Raw genomic sequence first — 20,217 nt, forward strand, 5'->3', positions numbered from 1 at the left:
AGGCGTGTTGTGGACCCTCGCCTCTCCCTTCCTCCTTATGTGCGTGCCCCGGTTTGAGACTGGAAGCTCCTCGGGGCGAAGACCCTCCCTGACCCTCTTCTTCTTCCTCCTCCTCCTCCTGCCTGTCTGGCTCTTTCAATTATGTAGCCCGCTCGCTGGCAAGCCACCGACCTCGCTCTCCCATATATCACACGCCCGAGCTCAGGGGGAGAGCCTTTGCTTGGCACGCCGAGCGCTCCAGGTTCAACCCGCAGGGCAGACCCCCGCCTGATACCCTACAGAGCTTCTGCCAGCCCGTGTCTGCTATAGATGGACCCAGTGGTCCGACTCCGCAGAAGCCACCTTCCCATGCTCCCCCTGAGCAAACCTATCTGAAACCCTGGACAGCCGTTGCCAGCCCGTGTCGACAATATTGAGCAGGATGGACCTGGCAGGTCCCTTTCCTATGTTCCCCCGAGCAATCCTATCTGAAACCCCGGGGAGCCTCTGCCAGCCAGTGTCGACAACACTGGTCTCGACCAGCCCAGTGTTCTGACTCAGCAGAAGCCTCCGTCCTCTGCCTCTGCCCAGAGCCGTCCAAAACCGGTCCCGACTTCTCCCTGCGGAGCCGCTTTGCGCACCCGGGCGAAGCCCAGCCCCTCTCTCGGCGCGCCCTCCCTCCTCTCCCCCGAAGGGGCGGGCTGGCCGCGCTCCGCGGCTATATAAGCAGGCGCGGCGCTTGAGTTCACTCCAACTGATCCCAGCCTCTCCGTGCGCTCTTTGCTGGACCTGGGAAGCCGCTGCCAGCCTGCCGTCTCCGCCGCCTCTCGCCTCTCCGCCGCGGCTCCCGCTCCTCGCTTCCCGATGCGCCTGGCCGAGATGATCAAGAAAATGGGTCCCAGCGATTCGGAGCTCAATATCCCGGCCAAGAACTGCTACCGGATGGTCATTCTGGGCTCGTCCAAAGTGGGCAAGACGGCCATCGTCTCCCGCTTCCTCACCGGCCGCTTCGAGGACCAATACACGCCCACCATCGAGGACTTCCACCGCAAGTTCTACAGCATCCGCGGGGAAGTTTACCAACTCGACATCCTCGACACGTCGGGGAACCACCCGTTCCCGGCCATGAGACGCCTCTCCATCCTCACAGGTGAGAGGCAGGAACGGGGAACACGCGCGCCGAAGGGGGCGAGAGGGGTTTGGGGTTGGCTGCAGCAGGCGAAGCGCAAGAGCGCATCTCAGAAAAATCAATACCCCCCATTGTTACTCTTAATCTTAGAATTAGTAATAGCTCTTCTCTCGGTTTGCCGGCTGTTTTCCAAATTCTGCAAATCCTTTAGCTGACGGCATTGCCTTGCGAGCCATCCATCCCCAAAATACGACGCTGCTCATGTTTTGGAAATGGTTTGAGAGTTTGCTACTCCTGGTCTGTAAACTCATGTACCAGGCTCAGCGGATTTGCTGGTGTTTCAAACACCTGTTGGTAGAGGCTGAAGTGCGGAGAGAAAGAGAAAAGAAACTAGCGTGGGAAGCAAAAGCGTCCCTCTTACTCCCTTTTGCAGTCGGAATGGCATTTCAGTGCTGCTGGTGCCCTTTGGAATCAATGTGCATGCAGCCGAAATGCTTACTTGGAAGTAAAAGTCGCAATGCGTTCAGTGGGGCTTACTCCTGGGTAAATGTGCATGAAGATTGCAGCCACCCAAGTGCTTTGCTTTAGTCCTATCATCGCCTCTCATTTAATGAACGGGGCAGTTTGCAAAACCAAAACCCAAAACCTTTGCAATTTTGCAACAACAATATGCGAAACCCTTTGCAACGCCCCAGTTCCTTTAAAATTGAGCAATGCAAGTTTGAGCTCTTAGCTTTTATTATCTGCACAGGTTACATTGCAACTTACTACTGGCTTTTGCAAGCATTGTTATCAACAATGCCAGAGCGATCTTTTGAAAGAGAGCAAAGGAAAGGGGAAGGGAATTCATCTGCCAAAAGGAGAGGTTTTGCTCTCTCGTGTACAATTTGAAAATCCTTGCAGGTTTCCTGCAAGGCTGTAGGTTGGCTTGCCACCTTTCCAGCGAAAGGCACACTTCCAAAATAAAGACACTTGCACAGGTAGATGGAAAAACATAAGGCTTAGAGGGCTTCCAGGCAGAAAGCAGTTCTTCCAAACACCCAACCACTCCCCCTGCTGGCTTGCTTTGGTTTCTCTGGGGCTAGATGTAGTACAGGGAATGCTTTCAAAAACCTACCGAGATCCTAACCTTGTTTCCCATCTTCTTCCTTTTCTGCAGGAGACGTTTTTATTCTGGTGTTCAGCCTGGACAACCGAGACTCCTTCGAAGAGGTGCAACGCCTAAAGCACCAGATCTTGGAGACCAAGTCTTGCCTGAAGAACAAAACCAAGGAGAACATCGATGTTCCCCTGGTCATCTGCGGGAACAAAGGCGACCGCGACTTCTACCGCGAGGTCGGCCCCCGAGAGATCGAGCAGCTGGTCGGGCAGGACCCAAAAAAATGTGCCTACTTCGAGATCTCTGCCAAGAAGAATAGCAGCTTGGATCAGATGTTTCAGGCTCTCTTCACCATGGCCAAACTGCCGAGCGAAATGAGCCCTGACCTCCACCGGAAAGTGTCCATTCAGTACTGTGACCTCTTGCACAAGAAAACTCTCAAAAGCAAAAAGTTTTTGAAGGAAGGATCAGGAGATAGTGCCGGAGACGCCTATGGCATCGTGGCTCCCTTTGCCCGCCGGCCAAGCGTCCACAGCGACCTCATGTATATTCGCGAGAAGACCACCCGGGGAGGGCAGTCGAAGGACAAAGAGCGCTGTGTGATCAGCTAAGCGCCACTCTTGCCTTAAAGACCTTCCCAGCGGAGATGGGAAGCCTCTTGTTTACTACCAAAAAACTCTTGCCAGCGCTTACGGCAGCGGCAGAAGAGGCAGCATGCGCCTTCTCTGCCAAGGGCGGCGCCGCGGCTCCCATGCCAAAGGCCACAATCCCTCCAAGCTCATTTCAGGGGACTCTTTTTCCAACGGCTCCCCGCGATTTCGTTTTTTTAGATTTTGGAGGTGAGCTGCCTTGGGATTTGCCAGCGGGAGTTCCCTGGCCGATAGATGGACTTAAGAACTTGAACGTGGAGAAGAGAGAGACATTTGCAAGAAAGGGAAAGAAAGAAAAACTTTGTGGGAAGGAGAAATGTTTCCCTTCCTGTCTTTCTGCATTGTATTTTGTCTTTAAAGTACTGGGGGGGGGGTTCGAGGGGGGGAGGGGGAAAACAGCCATTATTGAACTGTGAAGTTACTCTCAAGGCTGTCTCTTTGTGATGTTTTCTGTGGAGCAACTCCAGAATTTAACCATTGTTGCTGCTGAAAATAACCTGCCAAAACTCTCTATTGTGCCCCTCAGCCCCAATGTTTGGGACTATGAGGGGCTTGTTTTGGGGAGGGGGGGAGTTGGCTGTTGAAAAGCCGCTCCTTGTTTACATTCGCCTTTCTCTGTCTTGATTTTTTCTCTCTCAGAACGAGAAAATTGCATTCAAGCAAACAGGCACTTTATATGTCGAGCTTTTTCTGGTCCATGGACTTGAACAAAATCGCAGCTCAGTGTTTCTTGCGACGAGCTTTGTTAATATTTTTTTTTCTACAAAAATAAAACTTTTGAAAATAATGAGAAATCGCTTTGTCCGGCTTTTGGTGTTTCCGAAAAGGGAGGTTGCAGCAGGTGGGCTATTTAAACAAGGATGGGGTGGGCGGGGGGGAGCCAGGGTGAGGGGTCGGGGCATCCCCACAATCTCTCCTCTCCAATCCAGAAGTCTGGATTTTTATGCATCCCCCAAGAGTGTAGCTTGGTGGATTTAACGGCATGGGGGGGGGGGCAATGGGAAGCTGATGAATCCAGCATAACATGGGGAGGGGTGGGGGAGCTTTGATGAATTCAGACTTGGGGAATACAAAAGGACCACATCAACAGACAAGACCAGAAACTGTCTTCTGAGTGACATGTGGTCACCACGCTGTGAAAACAAAAGAAGTTTCCTACAAGCAAACAACTACTGTTATGTCACAGTTTCCTCTCACCTTTGGCACAACCCCAAAGTTTCTTTTACGAGGTAGGGTGGGTTCTAAGGCTGCAGGTGAATCTCCGCAACCCAAACAGCCTTCCCAACCCAATTGTCAAACAAGACCGTTTCGCTGAAGAGCGACATCTATTGGCGACTTATGGCAAACCCCCCCCCCATCTGTTAATATCAGTTTTTAGCAGTCCTGTTAATAGGAAACTGGGAGTTTATACTTCTCTAGGAAATGTAAACCCCCCCCCTTCCACTCTCCAATGCCCTGCTGGGTTCTACATCCCCATCTATAGTGTCTTGCACAAAATGGCGGCTGGAAGGTACTACACGTTTTGAGCATTTTGACACTTAAGAGCTACACTTCTGAACATTGAGGATCCATTTAACTATCCTGGCTAATGACCAACCCACTGTCCTCCATAAATCCTTTCACAGATATCTCAAATAGCGATAGACACCGGGCGGCAATCCTAATCACACTTACTTAGAGCGTGTAAGCTCTATTGAACACACAAGGATTTACTTCTGAGTAAACATAGATAAGCTCCATCAGCAAGATGTACCAAATTGGACACTTTTTGTGGGGGGGATGCATCTTAGCTGGATTCATACAACCGATAATGCAGGGATGCTTACACTAAAGTAGACACACTGCAATCCAGGTTTAAGCTATCCATAAAAAGGACGTCAAACATGACAGGGGCAAGTTGGGGGTGGGTGGAATTGGATGGTTTATAAAGGGGAATGCGGGTGGAAAACTCAATGAACAGGAAGCCAGATGGTTGCGTTATTAAAATACATATTCCCTTCTCCCCACACTGCCCCAATTTATGAAACATGATATCAATATATTGGCAAAAGCGATTGAAGTGGAATACCCACACTGGACCATCTGCTGTAGTGTCAATAGTTAAGAATGTTGAACAAGGAATAGGGAGACCTAGGTGCAAATTCTGCCTTGGCCATGCAGAAGAATATCTTGGCCATTTCTCTCTCTCAGCCAACCTACCTCACAGGGTTGTTAGGAGCAGAAAGCAACTGGTCCAGGGATAATAATAATAATTTATTATTTGTACCCCGCCCATCTGGCTGGGTTTCCCCAGCCACTCTGGGCGGCTTCCATAGAAACAAAAAATACAGTAAAATATCACAGATTAAAAACTTCCCTGAACAGGGCTGCCTTAAGATGTCTTCTAAATGTCAGGTAGTTATTTATCGCTTTGACATCTGATGGGAGGGCGTTCCACAGGGCGGGTGCCACTACCAAGAAGGCCCTCTGCCTGATTCCCTGTAGCTTTGCTTCTCGCAATGAGGGAACCGCCAGAAGGCCCTCGGAGCTGGACCTCAGTGTCCGGGCAGAACGATGGGGGTGGAGACGCTCCTTCAGGTATACTGGGCCGAGGCCGTTTAGGGCTTTAAAGGTCAACACCAGCACTTTGAATTGTGCTCGGAAATGTACTGGGAGCCAATGTAGGTCTTTCAAGACCGGTGTTATATGGTCTCGGCGGCCGCCCCCAGTCACCAGTCTAGCTGCCGCAGAGGAGTATAGAGGAGACCCTCTATATTCTTTTTGGCTGCTTGGAGGAATGGGGATGGTAGCTTGTTTTTTGGGGAGCGGGGGAATTGTAATAAGAAAATGCAAGGCTTAGGAAAAAAACACCACCACCACCCCTTCATTGATTGGGACGAGTCAAAGAGTTCATGTCACAGAAAATCTTCCATCTGACGGGATGTTAAACATTAAGAGATGTTTCTGAATGCAGATGCCTCTCGCACATTCTGTTCCCACTCCCTGTTTTATATACGGAAAAAGTCAAAGTGAGCGGGACGGTTTGGTTTGGTCCTCAGCCAGAACAAAAGCCAGCCAGATTTATGAGCCCAATTCTTCTTCACACCTGGTCCAACCCCTTTATACTTTAGTCTACTTTAACCCCAGAGGCCACCTTATACTGAAGTACTTCAGTACTGTCTACACCGCACAGAGGTCCCACGCCACCTAAGTGCGTATAAACACAGAGCCCTTTCTTGTGTGTTTTCTGCTAAGATTTCTAGGCCACCTTTTGGGGGCACAGCAACCCTCACAGATTCCGGAATCAGCACAACATAGGTGGCTGACAAATCTTAAGCCCTTAAGAATAAACAGTACACCTTGTCTCCGAACACCGCCAGTTAACAAAATGCAGGTTACAATAGAGGCACACAATTGTCTGGAGGCCATTGGGAGAACCCTGGTTTAGGGTTGCCAGACCTCCAGGTCTGCTCCAGCCAGGTGGAGAATTTGAATCTCCAGGTGGGGGAGAGTGCCTTTAATTAAACAAAAATTAAGAAGGCTCTTGGTGCAGCTTGCAAGCTTCAGCAGGAGCTGGCTGCAAATGATAGCACAGACACTGGGGGTGGGGTCTGCCTTCCGCCATTCCCAATTAACCTCCGTCTCCAAGGTCCACCTCTTGGTCTCAGGTTTGGGCCCTGAAATCTCACGTTCTGTGATGCTCCTGACCTGACAACTCTAGCGCGGCCAAATGCAGCCTCGCAGGATTCTCCTTCTGACCCTCAGGGCTTTCACTACGAAATGCCACTCCCCAAGCCATGTCCCGCTCCCCAACTCTTCTCTGTGTCCTCTTTTGAGTGTTTCCACTTGGCTTGGAATGGGTCGTTTGCCTGGAGAGGTTAGCTGGAAAGAAAAGCATTGCAGCTGCCAACTTTTGCCTCTGACCAGCGCCCTGCCTGCCACTGCCATGTGGCCTCTGGAAGATTCTCCATGAGGGAAGGTGGCCCTCAGACTGAAAATGGTTTCACACTACTAGGGGGGAGTTTCACTGGCGCACTGAATGCATGGGCATGTCGGGGGACGACGATGGAGGGACTAGGCCAGGGGACTGTGCTGTCAGGAGCTGGAGTCAGGGGCTGGTCAGCAATCAAACACCTGGTATCAGTGAAGGTAACTGTTTTCTCACAGAAATATAGTTCATTCCTTCTCTTTCCAGGGAAGGCGGCTCAGAGATGGGGAGCGTTGGTGAGACAACGATGAATGGTCATAGGGAGAAGAGGAAGGAAGGATGGGAGGAAGAGGTGCCGGAAACTGAAGAGGTAACAGGACTTAGTGAGTGGGGGGAATCTGTGGCAGAGAGCAGTCCAGACTCAGAGGAAGAAGCTGAAGCAGGAAAGGAGGGAGACCAAGAGGCAGAGATGAGTCCAGCTGGTGAAGTATCACAGGTGTCCCCCGACTTTGCTGCCACTACAAGCTCCCCTTCCCCCTGGTCTCCCAGAACCAGAAGAGGCATGAAAAGGGTGGAGCAAAGACAGGCACAGGCACAGTCTCCGCCTGCTTAGAAGCAGCCTTGGAGAGGAGGGGATCTAGACGGCTGTGGGGAGGCAGAGACTTTCAGTCTCAATAAAAATGATTTATTAAAAGAAAGAGAGAGAGGCTTTCACTCTCAGCACTTTATTTCATGGAGCAGAACCTACAGGGCATGAGCTGCTGTGCTCAATAGACAACACGTACCCGGTATCCATCCTGTTTTAGCACCTCAATATCTAGAAATGTGCAAGAATTAGTACTATGATGTCCTGAAAAAAATTAAGACGGGTATATTGAATTAATCCAAGTTGAGAACTGTAGAAAACCATATTCATTACTCAACAGAAAAAATAAATCATCAATGTACCTGTAGTAGAGATGCAGAGTATGGATTATTGTTCAAAATGTGAGACTTTGATTCTTATTAGTTTATGACTCCATGCACATATTAAATGTCTTCGGTTTATGTATTTTGAAACTGTATAGGGTTATAAAAATAGTCAGTATATTATTAGCCAAGCTGTTGCTTTTGTTGTTCTGAGTGTTCTGTTTTGCGGCACAGGATTTTCTTTGCTGTGCTCAATAGGGCTGAGACAGGTCTGTGAAGATCTGTGTTTTTGCTAATAGTTAACTCCGGCTCAGAACTGTGTGATTTTCTGACCGGCTCACCGTGACACTAGCAGACTGGAAGTGGGTCTTTCAGTAAGAATCTACTCCCAGCCCTACCTGGAAATGTCAGGGATTGAATCTGGAACCTTCTGCATGCACAGGCGATGGCGATGCTCCTAGGAACCCAAGAGGAATGGGTTTGGGTTTTATTTTATTTTTGCACCAGGGGAAAGGTTCACATGCAAACGTCCCTTGAAAAGTATTTAACATGGGTGCGCTCCAACACCTCGCCCCCTCTGGCATGTGCCAAGTGTGTCTGCAGAGAGGAGACCCTTAGCATCGCAGGAAGCAATTTAATAACAAGTCTACCGTTCACATCCGGATAATTACACACACACACACCCAACGGCAGCATTAATGCTCCCAGCCTGAAAAGGGAGAAAGAGGGAAATGGGAATTAAACTGCATATTTCCATTTCCTTGTTGGCCTCCCTTCCTGGCATTTACAAGACGCGAGGGGCAAAGATTCTGAAAAGCTCTTTGTATCCATTTTTTCTTCTGCAAAACTAGTTGGGTTTTTTTTTACTTTGTGTGTGTGTGTGTGTGTGTGTGTGAGAGAGAGAGAGAGAGAGAGAGAGAGAGAGAGAGAGAGAGAGAGAGAATAATAGAATTGTAGAGTCATCTAGTTCAACCTCATGCAATGCAGGAAAGGACTTGCTGGAGCATTGAAGTACAGTCCTTCCATTGGAAATAAATAAGGTTCCAGACCTCATGACTCTGAGTAAAGGGGTGAATTAAACAGGGACGTCAGAAGCTTCCTTCCATCACACCAGGCCATTGGCATACCTAGTTCAGCCTTGGCTATAATGGCTGGCAGTGGCTCTCCAGCAAATCATTTTTCCTCAGCCTTGCCTACAGAGGTCAAAAGCTGATGTACGCAGACCAAATCTTCAACCCGAGCTATAGCCCTGTCCGAGGATTCCCTCCTCTGAGGGTAGGTTAAAGGTAAAGGTAAACCATTAGGTCCAGTCGTGGACAACTCTGGGGTTGCGGCGCTCATCTCGCTTTACTGGCCGAGGGAGCCAGCGTACAGCTTCCGGGTCATGTGGCCAGCATGACTAAGCCGCTTCTGGCGAACCAGAGCAGCGCACGGAAATGCCGTTTACCTTCCCGCTGGAGCGGTACCTATTTATCTACTTGCACTTTGAGGTGCTTTCTAACTGCTAGGTGGGCAGGAGCAGGGACCGAGCAACGGGAGCTCACCCCGTCGTGGGGATTTGAACCGCCAACCTTCTGATCGGCAAGTCCTAGGCACTGTGGTTTAACCCACAGCGCCACCCACGTCCCCTGAGGGTAGGTTACACATACACATTTCGGTGAAAATACTATCGAGTGCAGGGAGTGAGGTTCGAAACAGCCGTTTTGGAAGCAGTTAGATGGAAACCTATTTCTGATTGGAAACCTAAGAAGCTGGATCAGGCCAGCACTCCAATGGGTCCATCCAGCACCCTGTTTTCAGATGCCCACGGAAAGCCTGCAAGCAGCCCCTGACGTCAAGTTCTTTAATCTCTCTGCATTTTTCTCCCTGTGCATCAATACTTGGCTCTGAATAAGTCTTCAGGTATGTGCCTTACATCTTGCCCCCGCCTGAATCACCGCCTGAATCAAAAGGGAAGTTTGCAGGTCCTTCAAATGTCAACAGCGGGCAGGGCAATTTTCGTTAAATGTACCAAGGGTGAGCTGTGGGAAGGCAGCCCTCAATGACCCCGTTAGCGGCCTCCTCGAACACACCCTCTGTAATGTACCCGCATTGTCCTCTGCAGCTTGAGTACAAAACAACAATGGGAACTCGCCCCGCGTGACTTTGGGTGGGGGCCAATGTACTGTACTCGCACACCTGAAACGGCACAAACAGCAGCTCCGGCGACGCAACGCCCCCATCTCCCCCCGGCGAGCCGACAATGCCTTTTGCCTCTGTAAATGACAGGTCAGAGGATTCAGACATCAGCCACGGCCCCCTTCCCCTTCCTTGCGGCAGGCTGCCTGTTTTTCAGGACTCTGATTGGACATGAGAACCAGCGCCGGTAGGAATTAATAATCCTGACCCACGCTTGCTGATGCTGAAATTGCAGAGTTCCCATGGATTCAGAGGCAGGGTAGTGTTATTTCAAGTTGGCAAGCAGGAAAGAGATCAGATAGCTCAGGTCGTATTGCCCCACGCACGTCCTGCGTTTCAGAAGCTTTGTCCTGACACTTTTAGCAAAGGCGCCTTGTCCCAATGCCCTACTGCAAATATTACAATTAAGACTAAGTGTGTGCATGGAAAACGACTCCATATTCTCGCCGTCTGCCCCCACCTCCATTTCTGTTCTTCCGTAGTCGTCATAAATGGATGCATTTTTCTAGTGGTGCAGCGGTTAGGGAGCTAGACTAAGGCCTGGAAGACCAGGGTTCAAATCACGCTCCTCACAGCCACAAATCTCTCTGGGGCAGCAGAAGAAGACGTTCTCGTCCTCATTTACGAAACAGCCCTTCGGGGATTTGGAGCATTGTGCTCCCTTTCCTTCTCCTGGCAAAACACTGCAATGCAAAGTTGAGATTCCGGCATCGCAGGGGGTTGGACTAGATGACAGACTAGAGGGCAGTGGCGTAGCGTGGGTTGTCAGCACCCGGGGCAAAGCATGTAATTTGCGCCCCCCCGCTGCACTGTCCCTCCCCCAGATAGTCCCTCGCTCTCTCTCCGCACTGCACCGCACGCCTGGCACCCTCCCCTCCACAGTGGGCGGCGACCCGGCGGCTCGGATCAGATTCGCACAGCCAGCACTGCAGTGAGAGTGAGTGAGTGAGCCAGGTAGGGGCAGAGAGCTGCGAGTGTGAGCGCGCCCCCCCCCAGATGTTGCGCCCGGTGCGGCCGGCCCCCCCCTGCACCCCTCCCACACGCTACGCCACTGCCCTCGGGGTCCCCTTCTACGATTCTGAGAAAACATACGCCAATCGTTCAGTTTGCACCTGTATTGGAATTATTTTTAAATGTTTGGTTGCTTGTGCATTTGCCATATAAATTTAGCAAGTAAGACAGACAGAAAACAGACAAGCAGTATCTCCCGATTGGGGAAAAGGCTACAGACTCTCTACTACATTGGCCACAGCAAGCCAGCGAGGTTTTAGAAGTCAGAATAGTTCTGCAGTGGAATCTCCCATGACTGTCACTGGATTATTGCTGCACCAAATGCGACTATCAGCTTCTTAAACAAACAAACAATTGCACGAGCAAACCGGGAAGAACTACACAAATAATATAATTATTCCATGCAAGGAATCTAGTTACAGGTTGACTTAGCTAAGAGGCAGTGTCTGCAGCACGGTCCCAGATTTATTTTTCAGGGTTTCCCCCCAAAAACAGACATATAAGCAAATTATTAAAAGTATCATTTTTCTAAAGAAGGCTTAACCCACCAAAAAGAATCTATAAACAAATATACACAAATTTGTAAACTGAGGCTGCCTTGTCAAACTGTTTCCTTCCCCAGAAACAGGAGCAGACTTCACCCGCTCTTAAGTCTCCAGGAATACTAAAGGAGTCATGCTTTTGTCATTTTGTCTGTCTCCTGATTTCTCTCCTGCTGCTTCCTGATGCCCTCAGCGAAAGAAAGCAGGTAATTGCCTTCTAGGTGCTGGGTGATGAAGGGCAATACTAACAGCCTGCCCTAGCATCCTCTTGGACCCAGTTTATACATTTCAAACAAGGGCCTCCACCAGGCTACTGGTGGAAAGGTGTTGCTTGCATTAAATGTATGTCCACTGAAGAGGAAAAGCAAACAAAACACCAGCTCCTTGCTTCTGGAAAATCAGCAAGTCAGGGTATCTTTCTCCCTGACATTCTAGTTTTCCATGTGCAGGGTTGTTTATTTTTTTTTTACAGTTTTAGTTATTTTTAAGACTGAGGAGCATACAAAATGTGCAACTCCCACCCGCCTGCAAAATGCAGAAGGCACATTCCCAGTTCTGCTGAAACTGGGCCTCTAAACCAAAACACCAATGTGCACACCAGGACGGTGTGTTACAGCTTATGAGCTGCTGCAAGAAAGTTGTTTTTCCCTTTGCACTGCAGTTCCCTCGGACTGCTTCCAGAACTAGCGGAGTCTCTTTGCAGAGCCTCCCGGGTCTCTTCCTGCCTAATCCTTGGGGATCTCAAACATGCAGAGGCTTTTGTACTTCTGTAGCAATTCGCTCTTGGTCTTGACTTGCTCCCGGAGGCTTTGAAGCTGCAGCTGTTGCTGCTCAGGACTCACGGAGATCCCCTGCATGGTCTGGACCACCTTCCGCACCTCCACGAATTTGGTCCTCAGCTCGTTCAAAACCTGGTGGACGTCTTGGCTGTCTTTATCCATGCTGAAGGGGGAGAGAGAGAGAGAGAGCAGCTAAGATGACATTTGCAAGCCATTTATGGTAGCAGGGCGCCACGGGTTCAGGAATGGGAATTCGACAGGGAATTGGGAGGAAGCAGGCGCCCACGGAAGCATCGTGAGCCACAATGTTCCCGGGACAGCATGCAGAACACAGAGGCCTTTAATTCTCGGAAACGTTCATGACCTTCTTTGTAGCTACTTTAAAAAATGTTTAAAGACCTTTAGAGCCCCAAACGGCCTCGGTCCTGTATACCTGAAGGAGCGTCTCCACCCCCATCGTTCAGCCCGGACACTGAGGTCCAGCTCCGAGGGCCTTCTGGCGGTTCCCTCGTTGCGAGAAGTGAAGGTACAGGGAACCAGGCAGAGGGCCTTCTTGGCGGTGGCACCTGCCCTGTGGAACACCCTCCCACCAGATGTCAAGGAGACAAAATTATCTTGACTTTAAGAGGACAACTGAAGGCAGCCCTGTTTAGGGAAGTTTTTAATGTCTGATGCTGTATTGTTTTTAATATTCGGTTGGAAGCCACCCAGAGTGGCTGGGGAAACCCAGCCAGATGGGCGGGGTATAAATAATAAATTATTATGATTATTTAAGAACATAAGAATACAGTACGAGGACTGCCTGCACGACCAATGGCCCATCTAGTCCAGCATCCAGTTCTCACCTGTAGGGAGCGAGCAAGCAGGAGTGCGAATGTACTCTAGCTTCCTGTGGTTTACAGCAACTGGTTTTCAGAAGCATTCCTTCCTCCAACCATGCAGGCAAAGCACAGCTGTCATGCCTAGTTGCCATTGAGAGCCTTGCCCTCCATTCTTCATCCTCCGGGAGACCAGGGTTCAGATGGATGGCCATCTGTCATGGATGCTTTGGCTGAGATTCCTGCATTGTAGGGGGCTGGACTAGACTCACAGCTGTCCATGGAGGTGCAGGTCAATTTTGTGCCCAGGGCAGCTGTCTACCAGCTCCACCTGGTACGCAGGCTGAGACCCTACCTGCCCACGGACTGTCTTGCCAGAGTGGTGAATGCTCTAGTTATCTCCCGCTTGGACTACTGCAATGCGCTCTACGTGGGGCTACCTTTGAAGGTGACCCGGAAACTGCAACTAATCCAGAATGTGGCAGCTAAATTGGTGACTGGGAGCGGCCGCCGAGACCATATGACACCGGTCCTGAAAGACCTGCATTGGCTCCCAGTATGTTTCCGAGCACAATTCAAAGTGTTGGGGCTGATCTTGAAAGCCCAAAATGGCCTCAGTCCAGTATACCTGAAGGAACGTCTCCACCCCCATTGTTCAGCCCAGACATGGAGGTCCAGCTCCGAGGGTCTTCTGGCGGTTCCCTCATTGCGAGAAGTGAAGGTACAGGGAACCAGGCAGAGAGGGCCTTCTTGGTGGTGGCACCTGCCCTGTGGATCGCCCTCCCACCAGATGTCAAGGAGACAAAACTATCTGACTTTAAGAAGACAACTGAAGGCATCCCTGATAGGGAAGTTTTTAATGTTTGATTGTGTTTTTAATACTCTGTTGGGAGCCGCCCAGAGTGGCTGGGGAAACCCAGCCAGATGGGCAGGGTATAAGTAATAAATTCTTCTTGTTGTTGTTATTATAGAGGGCTCTTGGGGTCCCTTCCCACTTTACAATCCTTACAATTCTATGATTCCAAATCTCTGCTCAGCCACCAGACTCACTGAGTGACCTCGGGCCAGTCACACTCTCTCTGCCTCATAGGGCCATTGTGAGGCTAAAATAGGGAAGAGGTGAACCCTGAACCCCTTTCCGTAACCCCATGGGTCAGTGTGTCTGGCTCTTAACCATAAGGTTGATTCAAACCCACCCAGGGACAGCTGTGAGCAGGATTCCTGAATTGCAGGTTGGATCAGACCAGGCAGAGGCAAACTCGGCCCTTCAGACATTTTGGGACTACAACTCCCATCATCCCTAGTTAACAGGACCATTGGTCAGGGATGATGGGAGTTGTAGTCCCAAAACATCTGGAGGGCCGAGTTTGCCTATGCCTGGAGTAGATGATCCTTGGATTCTCTTCCAACTCTACAATTTTATGATTCTAATATTCACTCTGTGGTGCAAGCCTGGGCTGGGGGTATGGGGGTCCTGGGCTACCCAGGCGAAAGGACCCCGTTCTCGGCCTCGTTGATGCGGTCCGAAGGAAACAAGACGTTTGGCACCAGCTTGGCCGCAGGAGTTGCTGGAAGGAATCATACAAGGCGCCATCCAACTGTCTTAGCGACCCCACTCCAGATTTGTGTAGGGTTTATTCCTTAGGCTTTTCTTCCCCCAAAGATACCCCACAAGGCAGAAGAGATGCCTTGTGATACACAAGATGCATCAGAGCTTCTGCCTTCGATGTAGACAAGATCCATCCATCCCTCTCTTCTCTCTACAGCAGCGGTTCTCAACCTGTGGGTCCCCAGATGTTGCCGGACTACAACTCCCATCATCCCTGAGCTCGGTGGCCTGGCTAGCTGGGGTTGAGGGTGTTGTAGTTCAACAACATCTGGGGACCCACAGGTTGAGAAAGGCTGCTCTATAGCATGTGCAGAAACTGCCTCCTTGACCATTGGTTCCACTCTTGGTTTCACCCAGAGCTCATTGGGCAGAGCATGAGATTCTCAATCTCAGGGCCGTGGGTCTGAGCCCCACATTGGGCAAAAGATTCCTGCATTGCTGGGGTTGGAATAGAGGACCTTTCGTGGTCCCTTCCAACTGCACAAGTCTCTGACTCTATGAGTCTTCACATGCTGGAGGAGTCCTTAATCCCCTCACCTGGTTTAGCCAGCCAGTCAAAGCCATTCTCGGGTTGTGGCCACTGTTATAATATAATAATATAATGACTGACAGCTTCTAGGAGCCACAGGTGGGAGCCAAGTGCAAGGTGGGGAACCAAAGGTGGGCAAACTACCCCAGACGGAGCACGGCGTGTCCCCCACCAGAGGAACGACCTCTCCCCCTAACGCCCCATACACCCCTACAAACAATTACAATACAAACAGCACTGCTCCAGCTCTTTCCTTAAAAGCAGTCCAAAGGCCTGTCGGAATAAGGCAATCTTCACCTGCCCATGGGAAGGAGCCAGCCTACCTTCTTGAGGCAGGGAGTTACAAAGTTGCCTGGGGGAGGCCATCACTGAGAAGGCCCCGTCCCTCAACCCTACCAAGAGTGCCCATGAGGGTGGCAGGAGAAACGGCCTCTCCAGAAAGGGACTCAAGAGCCCGGGGCAGGTTTGTGCAGTCTATTTCGGGTAGCCTGGACCTAAGAGCTTTCTAAGGCCATAACCAGCCCTGATGAATTGTTCCCCGAAAACTGTTCCCCACTGTTCCCCTTCAGCGGTAGACTGCCCCTGTCCCTGGAGGCTCTCCACCCTCGACCCACCCGCCTCCCTCGGGGGCCATTTACCATTTGATGATGTCGTGCACCAGGGGGAGGAAAGAGTAGTCCTCCTGGCCCGGGTGGGCGCCGGGCGCCTGCGGGGGTCCCTGCTGCTGCTGCTGCCCCGGGGGCGGAGGCGCCTGCCCGGCGGGAGACTGGAACTTCTGCTCGGCCGGCGAGGGCTGCTGCTGGGGCGGAGGCGGCGCCTGCTGCTCCCCCGCCGGGGCCGCGGCCTGGGGGGCTCCGGGGGGCGCCGAGGGCTGCTCGTCGGGGCGAGAACCCCCGACAGCCGAGGCTCCTCCAGGCGTCGCCATGGCCTCTGGATGCCTCCTCTGTGCTCGCTTGCTCCTGTTTCCTTATTGATTTGATTGCATGCGTATTTTTTAATTTTTCCTCTCCTCTTTGCTCGCTCGCTCCTGATTCCTTTTTTTATTTAATTAATTGCATGCATATTTTTTTAAAAAAATTCCTTCTCTTCTTTGCTTGCTTGCTCCTGTTTCCTTATTTACTGAATTGCATGCATATATTTAAAAAAAAAATTCTTCCTCTCCTGCTAGCTTGCTCCTGTTTCGTTATTCATTTAATTGCATGCATTATTTAAAAAGAAAAATCCTTTTATTTAGTGCTTGCCCTTAATTTTTTGCACGCTGCTATTTTTAAGCTTTGCACTCGTGCACTCTCTCTCTCTTTCCCTTTCCTCTTCCCCCCTCCCCCACGTTTCCGGGCGTCGCGACAAAAGCACGAAAAGCCTCTCGCCCTTGCAAAACTGGTCTCAGAGTTTGCGCGTCAGCTTGGCTGCTCCTCCTCCTTTGCACATGAGATGCTGCCGCCGCCGCAGCGTTAGCTGCCCGGGAGGTATCTTATCCTGCAGCCCAGTGCAAACTTACCTAGGTGAAAATTGCCATTGGAATCCCCTACATAAACTCATCTTGGGAATGAGGTTTTGCTGGGATGCAAGGTTCTTACGCACGATTAAGCCTACACACACATTTTAATATCATTATTACTGCAAGTTCATTTAACACTGTTTTATTTTTTATTATTATCACTCGTGCGGCTGTGATGCTTTTGAATTATGGTACTGGAGGAGACTCTTGAGAGTCCCATGGACTGCAAGAAGATCCAACCTACCCATTCTGAAGGAAATCAGCCCTGAGTGCTCACTGGAAGGACAGATCCTGAAGCTGAGGCTCCAAGATTTTGGCCACCTCCTGAGAAGAGAAGACTCCCTGGAAAAGACCCTGATATTAGGAAAGATGGAGGGCACAAGGAGAAGGGGACGACAGAGGACGAGATGGTTGGACAGTGTTCTTGAAGCTACAAACATGAGTTTGACCAAACTGCGGGAGGCAGTGGAAGACAGGAGTGCCTGGCGTGCTCTGGTCCATGGGGTTATGAAGAGTCAGACACGACTAAATGACAAAGTGCTGCTGTTCTCCAGCATCACAGAAAACAATCAAATTCAAATTGATTTGCAGCTATGTTTACTCAAAAATAAACCTAAATGGTTGCTATTAATTAAATTTGTATACTGCCCTATACCCTTGGATCTCAGGGTGGTTCACAACATAAAATTGCAATAAAAAACCCACAAAATAAATAATAAAAACAATATTCATTTTTACATTTATAACCTCCAAGGACATATAGTTATCCCCATTTTATCCTCACAACAGCCCTGAGGGGTAGGGTAGGCTGAGAGAGGGGCTGGCCCAAGGTCACCCAGCGAGTTTTTGTAGCTGAGTGGGGATTTGAACCCTGTTCTCGCGGTTGTTAGTCCCAACACACTTAACTGCTGCACTAAACTGGCAAACACAACCTGTGCAAACCTGTTTACAAGTCCTGAAATATTGCTCTAATTGACTGCTCACCAGTCTTGATGTGATCAACTTTTGCTTTCCCTGGCTCCTGGGGTCACGCCGTCCCTGGCTGGCCGTTGTTTCCCCCATAATTCCTGTCTTCTCTTCTCTGCCTCAGTCCCCAATCAGGGTCTGAGAGGAATATATGCCCAATGCCTAAACCATCTGAAATTTAATAAAGTTGTGGCCTAATACCATAACTATGCTGTGTTGTGTCTAATTCAACTGGGCCTGAGTTCCTGGGATCTGCGACTGAGCTTGCAAGTGCATTTTGCTTTGACTTTTTATATACCGGTAAGTAACAATTGCCATGCGAGTTAACAGACTACGAGTCTCAAGTTGCTTCCAGACAAGTTTTTAATTCAGGCATGGAGTTTTACAGGGAGGTTGTACAACGTTTGCTGTTTTACCAAGGATTAAACCACAGAGCCTAGGACTTTGCCAATCAGAAGGTCGGCGGTTCGAATCCCTGCGACGGGGTGAGCTCCCGTTGCTCGGTCCCTGCTCCTGCCAACCTAGCAGTTCGAAAGCACCTCAAAGTGCAAGTAGATAAATAGGTGCCGCTCCGGCGGGACGGTAAACTGCGTTTCTGTGCGCTGCTCTGGTTTGCCAGAAGCGGCTTTGTCATGCTGGCCACATGACCCGAAAGCTGTATGCCGGCTCCCTCTGCCAATAAAGCGAGATGAGCGCCGCAACCCCAGAGTCGGCCACGACTGGACCTAATGGTCAGGGGTCCCTTTACCTTTAGTAATAGTCATTCAGGGAAGGTTATACAACATCATTGTTATTCCACACCTTCCACTGTTTTTTCCTGGTATCTGCCCTGCATTTCCCCCTGTGAAGACAGATGCAAAAAATTACTTTGGCATCTCTGCAATCTCTGTATCCTCCTTTAGTCGACTTTAGACTCGCTTGTCCTCTAGGGTCCAGCATCTTATCAGGTCTCCTGCTGCTAAAGCAAAGAATTTTTCATTGTTAATATTTCTGGTTTTTATCAATGGGGTCCTCCAATTCCTTCGCAGTGAACCTTGCAGTCTCCTCACGTTTCCTTTGAATTCCACCTGCAAAACCGTGGAAAGTCTGGAAGGAGACGATGTCATTGCAAGGATGAAACTGGCGGATGTGAATAATGTAATGACTACAGATGCTTTCGTCATTTTTAAAGATAGAAAGCACATTGCTTTGGGAAGGGGAAACGAATAGGTCAACCACACAATCCCATCGCCCTCCCTCCTTGTCCACTTTGTGATTTAATCCCAGACAGACCCTTGTGATGGCCAATTAATGGCAACTGACCAGCAGCGTCAGGAAATCTGCTCCTCGTTTTGTACAAATAAATATTAACAAGTGCTATTTATACCCTGAAAGGCTACGATGAGTGTTGTGAGTTTGGTGCATTGGGCAGTGAAATGCTAAAAATAGCCAATGTAATCAGCGACAGATTTCCTACGGGTGGAAAAAGAAGCTAGCAGAAGCCGTGGATGAAGACATTGTTGATAAATGGGGGCTTTGATATTAAAGTAAGGGCATCAATTCCACATGAGAAGAACAATTGTTGAAGAAGGAAAAACACTGCTAGTGCTTTTGAATTAATAGCTAATGCTGTTCTAGGCTGCATCAACTGAAGTATAGTATCCATATCAAGGGACCGTCTAACACCAAGTTCTAAAATACCTACCCTGTACGTTTCCGGGCACAATTCAAAGTGTTGGTGCTGACCTTGAAAGCCCTAAATGGCTTCAGCCCAGTATAGCTGAAGGAGCGTCTCCACCCCCATCGTTCTACCCGAACACTGAGGTCCAGCGCCAAGGGCCTTCTGGCGGTTCCCTCACTGCGAGAAGCCAAGTTACAGGGAACCAGGTGGAGGGCCTTCTCAGTGGTGGCGCCCGCCCTGTGGAACACCCTCCCATCAGATGTCAAGGAAATAAACAACTACAGTGGTACCTTGGGTTAAGTACTTAATTCGTTCTGGAGGTCCATTCTTAACCTGAAACTGTTCTTAACCTGAAGCACCACTTTAGCTAATGGGGCCTCCTCCTGCTGCTGTGCCGCCAGAGCATGATTTCTGTTCTTATCCTGAAGCAAAGTTCTTAACCTGAAGCACTATTTCTGGGTTAGTGGAGTGTGTAACCTGAAGCGTATGTAACCTGAAGCGTATGTAACCTGAGGCACCACTGTATCTGACTTTTAGAAAACATCTGAAGGCAGCCCTGTTTAGGGAAGTTGTTAATGTTTGATGTCTTACTGTGGTTTTATATTGGTTGGAATCATAAGAGACAACTCCATAGGGCCAAGGGGGCTTTGCCCCCCCCCCCAATAAAATATTTGAGGAGTCTGGGCCCCCCCAAAGTTGACAGGCATTGCAATGCAAATGGTGTCCGTGCACCGTGTCATGTGATCGATTATTCAGGGCAGGGCTTACTTGCCCCCTCCCCAATATTTTATTTAAGTTGGTACCCCTGTTTGGAAACCGCTCAGAATAGCTGGGGCATCCCATTGCGAGGCGCAACGTATAAATAATAAATTGTTGTTGTTGTTCCTCTTCTTAGATTGTACCGTATTTCATTGTGTTGCAACTTTAGTTCCATGGAGTTCAAGACATAGTATG

The 20,217-nt window shown here is 49.8% G+C and overlaps 2 protein-coding genes across 2 annotated transcripts; one reads left to right on the forward strand and one right to left on the reverse strand.

Moving 5' to 3' along the window:
- Window positions 1–736: 736 nt before the first annotated feature.
- RASD1 (ras related dexamethasone induced 1) lies at window positions 737–3,651 on the forward strand. Its single transcript, XM_083412600.1, has 2 exons — window positions 737–1,129; window positions 2,268–3,651. The coding sequence occupies exons 1-2, from the start codon at window positions 844–846 to the stop codon at window positions 2,816–2,818; spliced, it is 837 nt and encodes a 278-aa protein (XP_083268726.1). The 5' UTR covers window positions 737–843; the 3' UTR covers window positions 2,819–3,651.
- Window positions 3,652–10,951: 7,300 nt separating this feature from the next.
- On the reverse strand, window positions 10,952–16,480 carry MED9 (mediator complex subunit 9). Its single transcript, XM_083413830.1, has 2 exons — window positions 15,778–16,480; window positions 10,952–12,346 (listed from the first exon to the last, which is right to left on the reverse strand). The coding sequence occupies exons 1-2, from the start codon at window positions 16,062–16,064 to the stop codon at window positions 12,130–12,132; spliced, it is 504 nt and encodes a 167-aa protein (XP_083269956.1). The 5' UTR covers window positions 16,065–16,480; the 3' UTR covers window positions 10,952–12,129.
- Window positions 16,481–20,217: the final 3,737 nt, after the last annotated feature.

Source organism: Podarcis tiliguerta, assembly GCF_965153285.1.
Source record: "Podarcis tiliguerta genome assembly, chromosome: 14".
NCBI lineage: Eukaryota > Metazoa > Chordata > Lepidosauria > Squamata > Lacertidae > Podarcis > Podarcis tiliguerta.

Bases quoted from the DNA above. Each gene is read 5' to 3' on its own strand.
- MED9 (XM_083413830.1), bottom strand. From the start codon at position 16,064: ATGGCGACGCCTGGAGGAGCCTCGGCTGTCGGGGGTTCTCGCCCCGAC. The intron at 12,347-15,777 runs GTAAATGGCCCC...CTCCCCCTTCAG, and splicing joins GTGCACGACATCATCAAATG to CATGGATAAAGACAGCCAAG.
- RASD1 (XM_083412600.1), top strand. From the start codon at position 844: ATGCGCCTGGCCGAGATGATCAAGAAAATGGGTCCCAGCGATTCGGAG. The intron at 1,130-2,267 runs GTGAGAGGCAGG...CCTTTTCTGCAG, and splicing joins ACGCCTCTCCATCCTCACAG to GAGACGTTTTTATTCTGGTG.